Source organism: Marmota flaviventris (assembly GCF_047511675.1).
Source record: "Marmota flaviventris isolate mMarFla1 chromosome 5 unlocalized genomic scaffold, mMarFla1.hap1 SUPER_5_unloc_2, whole genome shotgun sequence".
Classification (NCBI taxonomy): domain Eukaryota; kingdom Metazoa; phylum Chordata; class Mammalia; order Rodentia; family Sciuridae; genus Marmota; species Marmota flaviventris.
The window spans coordinates 581606-597745 of NW_027287680.1; the positions used below are offsets into that span (position 1 = coordinate 581606).

The 16140-nt window shown below is 44.0% G+C and overlaps 1 protein-coding gene and 1 long non-coding RNA gene across 2 annotated transcripts in view; one reads left to right on the plus strand and one right to left on the minus strand.

Annotated features, from left to right (window-relative positions):
* LOC139703675 (uncharacterized) overlaps window positions 1-16140 on the plus strand; it is a 33924-nt gene that overhangs the window by 7712 nt on the left and 10072 nt on the right. The window lies entirely within an intron of this gene.
* On the minus strand, window positions 6240-7223 carry LOC139703655 (olfactory receptor 2T27-like). Its single transcript, XM_071607132.1, has one exon. It carries the CDS (start codon window positions 7221-7223, stop codon window positions 6240-6242), a length of 984 nt encoding a protein of 327 aa, XP_071463233.1.

The following is a 16140-nucleotide window of genomic DNA, read 5'->3' on the forward strand; positions in this document are numbered from 1 at the left end:
TCCATCCCCCAGGGAGCTGACACCTTGGGGTCCTGGAGACCAAGGAGCAGAGCAGGAGTGAAGCTCTGCCAGGCCGGAGCATTGTGCAGGGGCTGAGGACACCCAGGATACCTGGTGGCATCAGGATCTGTCCTGTGGAAAATGAATAGAGCAGAAAGGACACCAGAGAGCAGCTCCTGGAACCACCTATTTCATTGTTCTAGGTTTGGGAGGAGGTTCAAACTCAGACACTCGGTGAGCCCTGGAGAGCTCTGTAGCTGTGACCAGGGCTGGGAGATACTGTGACCAACTTGGCACTCATTAGATGGTTCTGCGTGCCCAGGAAGGGGGTCTGGGTGGCCAGTGTCACCCGGATTGCTCAACTACACCTTTTACTTATTCATCTGGACTTGTGGATATAAAGTAGCTCCTGGGTTTCAGACTCACATATTTTCATAGATCCAGGAGTATTAAGTGTTAAGGAAAGTGAAGAGTTAGAAGCTGAGAGAGCAGTCGGGTGGCAGAGGCTGTACTTCACTGGAGTGTGTGACACATCCTCACATGCAGCCAGGACACACTGAGACATGGTGGCTCGTGCTGTGTCAGCTCAGCAGCCCTTGGCCTCGCGCTGAAGCCCGGACAGCTTCTGCCAGCAGAGGGTCCACTCGGCGTCTTCCTCCTGACTCAATTCATTTATTTAATATTTCTGACATTTAAAGTGTTTTGTTTTTAATTAACATGAAGCAGCTGAACATGCTTACGGGGCACTGTGATGATGGCGTTTCCTTCTCTTTGTCATTTCATTATGTTTGTGGCCTTTGGGTGCCTCTCTTTCAGCTCTTCCTAAGAAACAGAACAGGGTGTTGTGGAGCACAGTCTCCCACGGTGCTGAGGAACACTGGAACTTGCTTTCCTATTGAACTTCATAGATTCTGTTGAAGTTTGAAGTAATTACTGTGGGAGATTATCCGTCCCTCCACGGCTCATGCATCCTCTGCCATGGTCTGCTGATCTGTGGAGCCAGAAAAATCCACTATCCATATTGGGTGGTGCTGGGGATCCTGGCCATCCTGTGCACCGTCTCTTCCACCTGAGAGCCAAGCAGGCAGGTGGACAGCTCCACCATGCTGGATGGGTGCTCGTGGTAGATCGTCCCCTTTGGACTTGTCATGGCCTTTTACGCCCTCCCCTTCTTCTCTGCTCTTCATGTGAATCCCTCCAAGCAGGAACCTTGGCTGCCTGCTCCTTCCATCTCCCCTATGACTGGGTTAACCAGTGGGTGACAGCTGCTTCCTCCTGTGCCCCTCAGTATTTTGCTGTGTGTCCTCATCCAAGCAAACCTGCTGCCTCCATCTGCAGCCTGGGAAGCAAGGATGTTGTAAGGGACCTGTTAAAGTTCTGGGTGAACATCCAGTCTCTAAAAAAACCACAAAGACGTCTGTGTGAAAAACAGCTGTGTGGAGGGCCAACAGCGGACCCTGGGAGCATGCACACCTCATTTCCCAGCACAGATAGGGACTTTGCTCCATTCTTGGGGAAAAAGCCTAGGTTCAGTTTATTTTTATTTTTTATTTGTTCTAATTAGTTATACATGACAATAGAATGCATTTTGACATATCATACATAAATGTAGTAGTGTAACTTCCCATTCTTCTGGTTGTATATGATATAGGATTACACAGGTCATGTAATCCTATAAGCACACAGGGTCATAATGTCTGATTCATTCTATTGTCCTCCCTATCCTCCACCCCACCCCTCCCTGTACTTCCCTCTGTCTAATCCAAATTTACCTTTATTCTTCCCTAGCCACCCCCCCACCGTTATCGTGAACTAGCATCTGCATATCACATCTGCATAGAAAAAGCATTCAAAGCCTGTTTAATTTAATTTCCAATATTATTCATCAAGAAGTTTAGGGATTTTTTAGTAATTAATTTGAGATTGTTTCAAGCTGACTAAACAACTGAGGTTCCCTCTCTTTTTTTCCCCCCAGAAAAGCAGAGAGAAATCTACTTTTAAATAATATTCAATTACAAAAGTCACTAAAAAACCTATTGGAAAAGTATCTGAACTTCTGAAAATTAAGCTAAACAATCCCTTTTAACACAAGAAATCATAGTATTTTATTATATAATGTCTAGAATTAACCAAAGTCTCGGTAACCTTGTCTATTTGAACAGCAGCAAAGGAAGAATAAGAGGCCCCACAGACAAAACGGATGCAGGCAACTCAAGCCCCAGTGAACAGTGATGTCAGTCACTGACGCATCCTTACTTATTCACATCCCATCCAACAGGCTTGGAAGACATTACATCTGACAGCGACAGAAAGAAGAAAATCATTATGGGAAGAGCTGGAAACATAAGAAGGACATAACAATCCAGGATCATATATTATAGAAACAGCTTCACAAGTCTCAACAAATTGAATGCATCTCTACGACAATGAGGTTCTCTCTCTCTTTTTTGATATTTATTTAGTTATAGGTGTACACAGTATCTTTATTTTATTTTCATGTGGTGTGGAGGATCGAACCCAGTGCCTCTTGCATGCTAGGGGGGAGCGCTTTACCTCTGAGCCCCAGCCCCAGCCCCTGAGGTTCTCTTTTAAACCAGCTGATAAATGTAGACAAAGTTCCGGTCCTCTGTCTTCATACCTGCTTCGGACACTTCTTAGTTCCTTTGAGGCTCACTTCTGTCCTGAATTATTAGTGGCTCAGGTATGCTAATAGTCACTGTTGGAAATCCAGCCTCCTGGGGAAGACAGTGTGTCTTGTCCTGTCAGGGGCAATGATGATACAATATATTTTCCCTCTTGATTGTTCTGGCTGTCCCAGTAGCTGGCTCTATTCTCCCTTCCTCCTTGGGTGGAAACTTTCTAGTAATTCTGGCAGCAGCTCCTGTGTGGGGCAGGAGGACTCTGACCAGCACGCCCAGTCTCCAGTGATAGCAATCTGATGTGAGCTGGCAGGTGCACTGGCTTCTCTCTGGATTCTCCATCCTCTTGGCTCTAGCTTCCTCCTCCTGCAGCAAGTGCAATTGGAACTGAAGGCAGAGAGCGGGAGAGTGGGGCTGGAAAGGCTTGCTGCCTGTCTAGAGGAGTGTCTTTCTGGCCATAGCAACTATTTTGCAGCCTCTGGGGCCACTGCTTACTGAGAGCTAAGTCCTCTCATGGGATACTTTAGTTCTTGAGACCCTTGAGGTCCTCATGGAGGCAGAGGCAGAGGCAGAAGAGACTGGTGTCCTGGTTGTCAGTCAAGGTAAAGCAAGCATAAGTCTCAACACAGAAGGAAGCAGTCTGGAGAAAAATGGAGGCCCTTAGGAGGTTGAGCATTTGAGCGTCAGAGGGGGGTTTACTGGGGTCCTCAGGAGGAGACCCACAACTGCGTGTGCAGACTCAGATCTCCTCCTAAGACCAGCCAGGAGGGGTCCTCCACTGCCCAAAGCATAGAACCCAGCCATCCACTGCCAAGAGCCAGGCTTGTGTGGTGCAACCAGGCCAGCTTGCTGCCCTGACTTGGTGGCATAAATCTTGCTGGAGTTGTGAGTTCCAACATTAGGTCCCTAATCAAGATTCTCTGATTGGAAAAAAATATTTTCTTTGATAAAAGCCATGGTTGAGAGGTGTTAGTTCACATCAATCACTATAAAACTTTTACAACTAACATATCACACTTTTGTTGACAATAAGCAATTGTGCCCACAGAAAAGGTGAACGGGCATTCAGTTTGTGTAAAACACCCATAAGGCCATTAAAGACTAAAAAGCACTTGAACCTCTTTTGGTGCACAGGAAGTTTACAAAACAGCACTCTTGTGCCTGGTTGGTAGAAATGTGCAGTGTTGTGACTTCTTTGGAATGACATCTATTAAAATTAAAACTGTCTGTCCTCTCAGGAATTCTACTTCTTGGAACATTCCCATAGAAATAGAAATGCCAGTGCACAAGGATGTATATACATGGGTATTTTTAGAATCATTTATTCAAAGAGTAAGAGTAACTGGGGTAATAACAGATACAGTGTGGTATATCCAAATAATGTCATGGGATATTGGGAAGTCATTATAAAGAATTAAAGCTATACCAGATACTCAGAAGGATCTCTGAGCTCACAAAGAGTGAGCAAGAAAATAAAATTCAATGGAAATGTAGCAATAAAAGCCCATTAAAAAACAGTGACACAATATCTATTGTATATTTATATGTTTGTATGTGAATATACACCTGCTGATGATTTGATTATGGAAGGTCACCAGGTTGCTTCCATAGTCTGTTGGGAATTTGAAGCTTTATCTAGGGAAGAGAAGCAAGAGGGGAAGAAAGCATGTCAATGATTGCAAAACTATTAGGGCACGTGTTGTCCCACCTGTTGTGTAAAGTGTGTGTGTGTTCATGAATAAGATGCATGAAAGAATGTGGGGTGTGTTATCCTGGAACTGTGGCTGGGTGACAAGATTCCAGGTGTTCTTTTTCAGTGTATTTCTACGTCATCTACCATGATTTGAAAAGAACCTCCATTATTTTTAAGTTTGCGAAAACATATTTTATGTTTTTAAAGTGTTCATCTTATAAAAATAAAATGAAAACACGTGAAAAAGAAAAGCGGGATTATCTTAGCTACTCAAGATGTAGGGTTAATTTAGTTTTGTTTTCTGGGGTCCACCCAGTGCTGGGGTCCACCCCGGCCTCGCACAGCACAGGCTAAGCATGCACTTTATCACTGAGTTACTTCTCCAGGTCAAGTTGTCGTTCTTTCAAGGCAACACGTTGTCAGGGATAAAGTCTTCTACGCATCACAATTTTCAACAGAAGTATGTGAAGGTATGCAGACCAGATGGGATTTCAATTGAGCCTGAGTCCTAGGGTGATGTGGTTGGTAGATAAGGAAGGTGGCACGTGTTGTCACCTGTGACAGTTCCCACGATGGCCTCTGAGGGTCCCCACTCTCCAGGTGATGGTGTGTGACCATCTTTCCTGAAGTCTTCTGAGAACAGTGATTGAAAGGCTGGGGGACATCAAAGTCTGTCTCTGTGTGGGCACCTGTGGGATCACTGTGGGAGTCACTGCAGGCCAGGGCAGCACTCAGAGGCAAGGCGTAAGTGCCCGGAGGGTCCTCCCAGGCTTGACAGGAGAGCAGTTCCTACGACAGCTGGACTTCAGTCCCTCACCAGAGCTGCCCAGCTGAACTGCTCCCAGATTTAGGGACATAGCACCTTGGAGGTGGCTGAAGCCTGCTGTTTTCAGGTGTCCGGGAAGGATTGATGTGGTGTGGGGCTGTGCGGGACAGGGCGGGGGATCTTCAATGCATTTCATGGTGAAGGGGAAAAGAATTTCCAGTGTTTCAGAAGAAAGGCCACCTGTCTGGCCAAACCAGTGGTGAGGGTTTGCTAAGTTGAATTGGACTACTTTTACATTTAAGAGCAAAACACCATGCCATTTTAAAATTGTTAAAATACAACTCTTTTTAGAACACTATGACTGTGATGATCATATGCTGATGTCAACAATAATAAGTTGAAAGGCATCTTCCAAGACCAGTTGTGATTTTAGAACTTCAGATTTTATTATTGCTAATTTTGTTTAGAGACTATATCATTATATCAAAGTTTACCATAAGCCTCAGAATTCTCACTGAAGATGATTACAAAATCCTAAAGTTAAGGCCTTTAATTATATAGATAAATATAAATATTAATAAAACAATGAAAATGAAAAATGGTAAAATCTGGTAGACAAGAAGAAAAAAGACTAAGTTCTATTAAAGAATTTCCTGAATTCACTCAGATTTTTCTATTTACATATGGCTACATCAGAAGGAAAAGGAATACAAGTGCATAAATAATTTGTAACAACAATAATGTAAGTGGACCACAAGAGCTAGGGAAAGGGGGGATTCTCTGGGGAGGTGTCATGGAACAAGAGGCCTTCGGGTTTCAGGCAGGGGAGGTTGAGGAGGAGCTTGGGGAGTGACGGGTGACAGGGAGTGGACGCAGAGGGGACAGTTTACATTAGAAGCACCAGTGCTTCCTTTGTGATCCAGTGCATTAAAGCTAAAAAAGGAGCCAGAGCCCTTACTTGTCTCTCGGCCGTCACTGCCAGAATCCAGGAAGTTTCTCCCCAGCTGGTCAGTAGTGGTCAGGGAGGCTGTGTTCTGCTGAAGCCACCACTGTGGGACTGAGAGCAGCCCCACCCCCAGGAATAGATTCCTCAGGATCCTGACGCCCTTCCTCCCTCCCTCCCTGTCACAAAGTCATTTCCTCAGGATGTGAGGTGAAGGTGGCTCCTCTGAAAGTTGAGGCTAGAACACTCTTGAGAGCAGCTGCAGCCCCTCCCCAGGCACTTCCTTAGGGCGCCCACCACCTCCTTGTTCCTCAGGCTGTAGATGAGGGGGTTGAGCATGGGGGTCACTATGGTGCCCAGCACAGCTCCTATCTGGTCTTGCTCCGGCGTGTGGGCAGAGCTGGGTGTCATGTAGATGAAGATGGCCTGGCCAAAGTAGAGACTCACCACTGTCAGGTGGGAGGAGCAGGTGGCCAGGGCTTTGTTCCTGCCCTTCAGAGAGTTCATCCTGAGGACGGTGAGGAAGATGACAGTGTAGGAGGCCAGGATGAGAAGAAATGGGACCAGCAGAAACACAATGGTTGACACAAATTTCACCATCTCATAGACGGACGTGTCCACACAAGACATCCTCAGAATGGCGGGCATCTCACAGAAGTAATGGTCGATCTCCCTGGAGCCACAGATGGGGAAGTGCATGGGGTAGACGGTGTGCACAAGTGCTGCAAGAGCTCCTCCAGCCCAGGCCGAGACAGCCATCTGCAAACAGACCTTGGGGCTCATGAGGACTGTGTACCTCAGGGGGTTACAGACAGCCAAGTAGCGGTCATAGGCCATGAGGGTCAGCAGGATGCACTCAGCAAGGCCCAGGGTGAGGAAGGCAAACATCTGGGCAGCACAGGCCAGGAAGGAAATGCTCCTCTTCCCTGAGAAATGGTTGGCTAGCATCTTGGGCACCGTGCTGGAGATGTAAGCTAGGTCAATGACAGACAGCTGGCTGAGTAGGAAGTACATGGGGGCGTGCAGACGGGGGTCCAGCCAGATGAGGAGGAGCAGCGTGGAGTTTCCAGCAAAGGCCATGGTGTATAAGAGGAGAATGATAAGGACCAGGAGGCTGGGATGCCCGAACCTGGGGAAGAGCCCAAGCAGCACGAAATCCGTCGAGGTTTCGTTCTCCTCCATGTTTTCATTCAAGTGTTCAAATTTGGATTGAAAATCTACAGGGGCAAAATAATACCACAGGGCTTGTGGTGTTTTGTTGACATAACCGTTGTCTCTTGGTCAGCACCTCTTCTTCATTTGCTGCTCACCAGGACTTTAAAACTCTGCATCCCAATAAAGAGACAGTTAAATAATTCCATCAAACAACGCCATTACCTGGAAATTAGCAAAGTCATGTCCTGTAGTTACTCTGACTTGGATATATGACGATGTTAGTCCCTTTGACTGATAACAATCTCCCAGCCCATCATTCTTCCCTGTATTTTGAAGTCTCTATGTCTTTTGGGCTCTTGGACTTCTCTCCTGGTGGGGGTTCTGTTTCTAAGCGTCCTGTGTATCCACCTCGACCCAGAGGCCTTCCCTGTGGCCCTTTATTACACAACAATACTCAAAAATTTCAGTTGTCAACCAAATTAACTAGGGCTGTTTATTCTGCTTTGCTTGTGATGATCCATAATTTGTATTACATTCAGGTTTTTCCATTTTATTCTAAGTAAAAATAATTTTAAACTGTATCTTTGTATTAAATAAAATAATCTCCTATTTAAGCGAGTGGTCTTTTATTGCTGGGTCTGTAGTTCTTCAATTACTGTTCATTGGCCATAGAATAACATAAAATTTCTTAAAATATTTTAAGGTGTCATATAAAGTCCCATAAATAATTTTTAAGATCCCATGTTTGCAAGGGTGCTGTCTAAAGGCCAGTAGATAACACCTTACTCTTTCCCCTTAGGACAAGTGAAGACTTATACCCTCATCTGATAACAAATATCAGATGGTGCTCGATTATCACATGTAAAATGTAACATGGAGTCTTTGATTAGCATGCAAAGGGTATTTATTAGCTGTGGCAGACAGACAAATATTCCATTCCAAATCCATAAGTTGATTTCCTTTGTGTACCCTAATGACTCATGTTCAATATCTTTTGCTTTTGTCAAGCAACTAGAAATTTTACTTTCATTATTTATCATATACTCATATACTTTGGAGACTTACATTTTTTCAACATGGGAGATTAATCCTAGGGCCTCACACATGCTGGGCAAAGTCCCTATCACTGCATTATATGCTGAGGCTTTTAATTTTATTTTGAGACAGGGTCTCACTAAGCTGCTGAGGCTGACCTTGAACTTGTGATCCTCTTGCCTCAGTCTCACTAATAGCTGGGATTATAGGTGTGCACCACCAGGCCTGTCTTCCCATCTCATATTCTTAAGGCTTCCTTTATTTGAGATAATACAGTGTTAACAGCCAGTGGAAAGAGCCGCCTTTATAGGGTAGAGTCATGATAAGCCTTTCTCAGCACCTCACATCTAGAGAATTTTGTTTCCTCGAGGTACTAGACCCAGGTGCCTTGTGATTTTTTTTTTTTGTTTTAATATCCTTGTTTTATTTATTTATTTTATGTGTTGCTGAGGATAGAACCCGGTGTCTCACGCATGTGTGACAAGTGTTCCACCACTAAGCTACAACTCCAGCCCCACATGTGATATTTTATATGATGAAAATATTATGAGGTTTTATGGGACTACGTGGTAAAGGTGCTTTCATTAGGAATGTCTTGGTTCTTCAATAAACTTGTAAGCTGAAAAATCAATGTATAGCTCAGGGATTTGGATTTTTCATGTTCTCTTTGATCTAAAAGGCTGCTCTCTCCTCTTCAAAATCATAATAAATCAATAGTCATTGATAAAGCCCTCATGCACCTACTTTAGAACATGAAGTTAAAAGCAGTACTGAACTACACAGCTAGTCGGAGACTGTCTTGACTAAAGGACAAGCAAGGAACTGCGAGTTCTGTCGAATGGTGAACGCTTCTGTCCTCAGCCTGGGAAGATGCAGGGCAGCCTGGGAGGTGGCAGGGAGCTGTGCAGCTGGCCCCGGCCAGGCACTGGCTGATGCACTACCAGGACCCAGAGCCCCTCTGCATCAGGACCCGGATCTACCCCTGTCACACTGATCCTTACCATAGGAGTTGGGTTCCTGCTTCCTCGCTCTTCCACGGGCTGAGCAAATACATTTCACAGGTCATAACTCAGTGAGAGACATCCTTCCATTTCACTGGTTGAAACTTACCTGCTCTTGCTTTTCAGCATTTTCTGCTCCTATCGTTATATGCAGTTCTTACACTCCTCTGTTTTTACGTACTGTTTCCCTGTCCAGTATTAGCAAATTTTCTGCTCAGTAAGACATGGTAAGAGCTCTAGACAACCAGAGTTAACCTCCTGCACAGAAAGCAGTTGTTTATTAATAGTGAGTTAGCGTGCTCCCTCTGGTTGCTGCTGCCCAGTGAGCTTCAGGTAAACAGGCTCATCTTGGGTCCCATGGCTCCTTGGCATTAACTTAGTCTTGTCTTGAGGAATCTGACTTCTGACTTCTCATCTCAAAGGACTAACTGCATTTCTGTTGCACACCTGGCTGAGGTCTGAGAATAGCATGTGATGGCTCAGTAGCATTTTCTGGACTCGATTTAGTCCACCCACAGCTTCTGGGTGCTGCAAAACCTGGGAACATTTGAGCACTGTCTCATGGGAGTCTGTCCCCAGACTTTAATTAATGACAGCCCAGAATAAATGTTGGGCTCTTAGAAACTCCTTATGAAGCATAATGCTGTCCAGTGTTCTGTAGTTTGATTGCAAAATAACACAGTTGACTTTTTACTGCCCCTATGGAAATGGAAGCATTAAAGAAATTCCAGCTGGGCACGGTGGCACACACCTGTAATCCCAGTGGCTCAGGAGACTGAGACAGGAGGATCATGGGGTTCAAAGCCAGACTCAGCAATGGTGAGGTGCTCAACAACTCAGTGAGACCCTGTCTCTAAATAAAGTACAAAATAGGGTTGGGGATGTGGCTCAGCGGTCGAGTGTACCTGAGTTCAATCCCCGGTACGGGGGTGGGGGAAGAAATTCCATATTGCAAATGTGATAACTAACTGCTTGGGCAAGTTTTAAAGAATGGAGAGAAAATGTAATTTTTTTTAAAAAAAGATTCTCCAAACAAACACAATCCTTGAAGCCGAATCCAGGGTGAGAAAGCCAGCAAGTGTCACAAGGCAATCCACTGCACCCATTCCAATGACACCTGTGCTGGAGGGTTAGTTCATCTCACACCACTTCACTGAAGAGAGGGCGAGCTAAACTGAACTGGTGGTGTCAAGTGTGACTTGCTCAGCTATAGAATTAGCAAGAAATCTTATCTAAAGAAAAGCATTCAACAAGTCAAATCATTTTATCTTCTAGTAATAACTCTTTAGATCATTAAGTGGGACTGAGTGAGATGGGAGCTTTGTTTGAGATGGGGGAAGGGTTTCTCAGAAGACCATTTTGCTCACAAGGCAGGACATAGAGGGATCAGGAAAGCTGTGTGACAGCAGACCAGAGACCATGGGGCACTCCCTAAGGGCACTAGGGTCACCCTTAACCTAGGCTAACTCCCCACCCGGTGGGGTGGGGACAGATGAATTTCCTCTCAGGTGCTTTATGGAGGAGGCCATTACTCCCTGTAGATAAGAGACTGTCCTGGGACTCTCTCAGCTTCTTTTGTGATGGTTGTGGGTTGCTGTTTCCCTCTGTTGCCATTTGGGGTGAAGGGTGGATCAGAAACCTAAGGTGGGTGTCCTCGGCTCCATATCCAGTTGGATCATTTCCCAAGGTTTCCAGATTTCCCTGAGAAACTATAAGAGACAGAATTATCAGGTGACTTCATATCCTTTAAAAAGTATTCCAGGATGAAAACATATACCTTGTCACAAGATATTTTTGCATGTCATGTTTGAAAAACATACACTCCCCTCCACCCCTCCTAGGAAGGAGGGCTTTATTCTGCAATATGGAAGAAACATTCTTTGCTCACTTGCCCCAGTAGATCCACCTTTTTTTGATATACAAGTTGGCTCTTGTTATATGTTGTGTTTGTGTTCAATAGTGTCATTGAGCACACTGAATTAGTGAATAATGAGTCATCGCCCCAAGGCAAACACAGGGCTAAGTGCCCGGGCGCCTCTGATCACATCATCTTCATGTGTTTCCTGTGTTTCTCTTTAAGGACTTACTACCCTTGAGACTCTCATGAAGGTGTAACGTGGTGACCTCACTGCGTCAGTTAGCACTGAACTTGAACTCAGCACCTGGCCGAGAGAGGCTGAGCTAGCTCCACTCGCTCTGTAAGCCTCACACAACTTTCTTGATTCCAGTCACATTAGCCACTTTGAGCAGCAAACTTGTCCCCTAGAAAAGCACAGAAACATGAAAAGCATCTCACAAAAGTGCCACAGGAAAATGCTTCTTTACAGAGCCGGTTGGGAAGGCAGAGCACAATTTCCTATGTAACTGGGAACAGGATCATCTGGTGCAAGTTTCTCCAGTGCTGTGCACGTTCATGGGAAGCTGTAGAAATGTCATGATCTTGAGATGACGAATTCTGGTGAGCAGGCAAGTCACAAGCAAGGAACTGTCAGATAGAGAGGATGGAGCAAGTGTAGCTGATCATTCATTGCAGCTCTCCTTTTTCATTAAGACATTTTCTTAAACACAAAAATCATGTACAAATAGTGCTGTCTTTTAAAACGATTTTCTTCATACACCCAAAATTGAATTATAATCTATTTTAAATTCGGGAAGCATGTATCTTAACTTTACTTAGGTATTTTAATTTAATTTTTCTATTATTCCCATTGATGGACACATCCAAGTCAGGAAATCCACTAGGCAGTAGTTAAGGAAACATGAGAGGGCCGGCTGAGGGCAGGAAAGGACCGTTCCATTCAGGAACTGAGCAGGTCAGAGATTCCTTGCAGAGGGAGGGAGGGAGAGGACCTCTATTTGGGCATTTTTGAATATGAAATCAACCCTATTATTTTAGTAAGTAGAATTTTACTCGTGTGAAATTATACCACTTCTAATTTTTTAATATTTTTTTTTGGTTTTTTGTATGTTTGCCCATAGTTTAAGTTATATACTTTTTTTTTTCTATTAATTTTGTGTGTACTATAAAGTAGCATGCTTGTGGATGTTTCTTAATTTTATTTATTTATTTATTTTAGTTGTTGAAGAACTTTATTTTTATGTATTCATATGCGGTGCTCAGAATTGAACCCAGGGCCTCACACATTCTAGGTGAGTGCTCTAGCACTGAGCCACAACCCCAGCCCTGTTTCTTAATTATAAGAATGTATGTATTGATGAATTATGGTTATATTCATTCTCCTGTATTTCCTCTTTCCCTCCCTCCCTTCTCCAATCCCCATCCTCTATGGTACTGGTCTCCCTTCTATTTCCATCTCCCTCTCTTTTTCTCTTTAATTTCCACATATGAAGAGAAAATACACAAACCCTGACTGTCGGAGTCTGGCTGGTTCCCTTAGCAGGATGTTGTCCTGTTTCATCTATTTCCTTATAGCTGAGTAGAACCCCATGTGTATACAGACCCCATTTTCTTTATCTGTTTATCTGTTGGCAGGCATCTGAGCTGGTTCCATAACTTATTGTGAATTGTGTTGCTATGAACAGGAGTATGCATATATTGTTGTAGCATGCCAACTTAAATTTTTTAGAATAAATACCAAGGAGTGGTATAGCTGGGTCATATCATTGCTTTTGAGGAAACTCCATGCTTATTTGATAGTGGTTGTACTAAATTACAATCCTATTAGCAGTGTGTAAGTGCTCCTTTCCTCCCACATCCTCACCAGCATTGATTATTGTTTGTATTCTTGATGACTGCCATTCTAACTGAAAGGAGATGAAATATCAATGTAGTTTTGATTTGCATTTCTCTGACTGCTAGAAATGTTGACTATTTCTTTATTTGTTTGTTTTTTTTTAGAGAGAGAGAGAGAGGAGAGAGAGAGAGAGAGAGAGAGAGAGAGAGAGAGAGAGAGAGAGTTTTTTAAATATTTATTTTTTAGTTTCTGGCGGATACAACATCTTTGTTTGTATGTGGTGCTGAGGATCGAACCCTGGCCGCACGCATGCCAGGCAAGAGCGCTACCGCTTGAGCCACATCCCCAGCCCTTGACTATTTCTTTATGTATTTGCTCGACATTTGTATTTCTTCTTTTTAGAAGTGTATGTTTAGTTATTTTGCCCATTTATTGATTGGGTTATTCATATTTTGGTTGTTAAATTGTTTGAGTTCTTTATATATTTGGATATTAGTCCCCTATATGTACTTGGCAAATATTTCTTCCCCTCCGTAGGTTCTCTCTTTTCTCTTGTTTCCTTTGCAGTGCGAAGCTTTTCTAATTGGATGTGATTTCGTTTATGAACTCCTGGCACTGTTTCCTGAGCGCTAAGGGTCCTGTGGAGGAAGCTGGTGTCCAGATCAGGATGTTGGAGTGTTTCTGTCATGTTGTCTCCTGGCAGTTGCGGAGTTTCTGGTCTAATTTCTAGGTCTTTGATCCACTTTGAGCTGATTTTTGGGCAGGGTGAGAGACAGGGATCTAGCTTCATTCTTCCCCAATGCATCTCCATTTTTCCTGTGCCATTTATTAAGAAGCCTATCTTTTCTCCCAGCCAAGCCTTTGTCATCGAGGTCTCTGCAGTTCAGCAAGCTCGCCACCCCACACCACTGCTGCTCTGCTGCTTCTCTGTGCTGTTGGGCACCTGCCGTTTCCTGCAACTCATGCTCAGGCTTGGTTTTCATCTTCCCAGTGCATGTTTACTCTCCTGTTCTTTTCACTGAGAGGACATGTAACCTCATATTTATCATGTCCTTGGCTACCTTTAGATTTAAAGAACAACTTTGACTTTCCTTTGAGTTTTTTTCTTTCAAAGGTGAGCTGAGATCGGTAAGTGCTATTCACCTTTGTGAAGATTTCTGTAACTTCTTCTTTCTAATGCTTCACAGGCTTGATTTCCATTTCCCTGTGCTTGTTACAATTTTCTTAAATAAACAAACTTCAATTTCTATTTCATACATTTTCACATTAATATATTTCCTGATGCTGTTTAATGTTTATCTTTCACTGCTATTACAAATGTTTGTGCAAATATAACTCAATATTTATCTTCATTCTTTTATACTTTTCTATGGACATTACCCATTTCTTTTATAGTTTTGATTCAAATAGACTGTGATTGTTTTGATTTTAAAAATACAATAGATGATATGTTCATTATCAATGATTGTGTAACAGACTATTCTAAAACTTAGCCACTTAAAACAACAAACATTGTTTTAAGTTTTCTGAGCCAGATCTGGGTACTGCTCGGCAGGTGTCTCAGGTCCCGGGTCTCTCACAAAACCAGTGAAGATATTGGCTGGGGCAGCTATCCACTGTGGGCCCAGATGGGAATGGCCCCCTTCCAAGCTCCTTCCCATGACCATTGACAGAATCTAGGTACTAGATGGCTGGCTGCTGGCCAGGGCCACTTGGACCTTTCCATAGGTCAGCCCCAACATGGCAGCCAGCTGCTCTCTGAGTGAGCAACTGAATGAGTGACAGAGCAGGTAACAGTGGGCAGGGCGGAAACCACAGATTGCTAAACACCTACATCCAAACGACACGACTGTCGCCAAGATCCAGTTCTCAGTTCTTAGCCAGTGACTCAGCCCACACAGGGAGAAGTTTCTGATCTCCTTGTTGCAATTTGGTGGCCACAACTGAGGTGTGTGACACACAGTATCAGACAGAGAGCCAACAGGTCCCAGTGGCCATCCCCTAATGTCCATTCACGGCAGCCCACTGATATCACCAAATCATTCTCATGGGGAATTGTGTTTTCTGATTTCAATTTCCTTTTTCATAAAAATGACATTGTGATTTCTGCTGTATACCTTGTGGTAAATATAAAGGGTACATTCCCACTCCAGGTGGAGAATCTATCATAATCTAAAACGATGTCTCTTTTTTTTTTTTTTTTTTTGTGTGTGTGTGTGTGTGCAAATTCACATCTGATCTTGGAAACTCTGAAATTTTTTTCAAGTTGAGACTATAAAATACACTAAAGGAAACTTTGCCAGGAATGATAACTGTATGCTGATAAATAACAAAAGATTTGCTTTGTCCTCTGGTTAAAGTCACTTTGACCATTTGGTCCATTATGTGGCTGGCAGGAAGGCCCTGGTACTCACCTTTTCCTGTTGGGGATCTTGGCCAGTCCTTCAACCCCCTGGCCACCTCTGCTCATTCTCAGAACATTCCTGATGGCTGAGTCTGGGAACATTGCATTGATACTTCTGAGCCACAGGGACTCCTCTCTGCATGTCCCCATCTGCTTCTGCATCAGTGAGTTTTCAACTCATGGACTGATACATACTTCTGTCATTGTACCCCAAATGCTGGTGAACCAATCGGCCACAACGAGGGCATCTCAGTCCTCGGCTGTGAAACCTGGATGAGCTTTCACCTGATGTGGGAGGTGCAGAGTACTGCCTTCATGCTGCCTGGCCCATGATGCTATGTGGCTGTCTGCATTCCTCCCTGTTCCTCTGTCCACATGAGCCATGGACTGAGACTCCTCCTGGCATCTGGCAGCTGGTTCCTGGGATCATTAGATGGCTTCACATTTCACCATGGCAGGTCCTGGGAGACCGGTCACTCCTGTGAGGTCCTGCTGTAATGAAACCCTCCTGGCCTGACACCTCACCTTAGGAGGTTTTCATGTGTCTGAGCTGTGTGCTGTCTGCTCTTTCTCCTGGCTCCCTCATCCTCCTGATGTGCCCTCATTCCCCCACTCTCCACATGGCACAGCTTTCCCTTTTCTCTTGAGATCTGTGAGTACAGCATTTCAACCTCATTCATTCCTTGCCTTCTCCCGATCTTGGCCTCACAATACCTGCATAATAATAAAACTAATATCTCAAAAAAAATTTGAACCAATCTACTCTTACTTGCTTCTTGTATTCTCTATTTGACTTGTTTTATCTCCTG

What these genes read in the sequence shown, in the direction of transcription:
- LOC139703655 (XM_071607132.1), bottom strand. Translation starts at nt 7,223, where the DNA reads ATGGAGGAGAACGAAACCTCGACGGATTTCGTGCTGCTTGGGCTCTTC.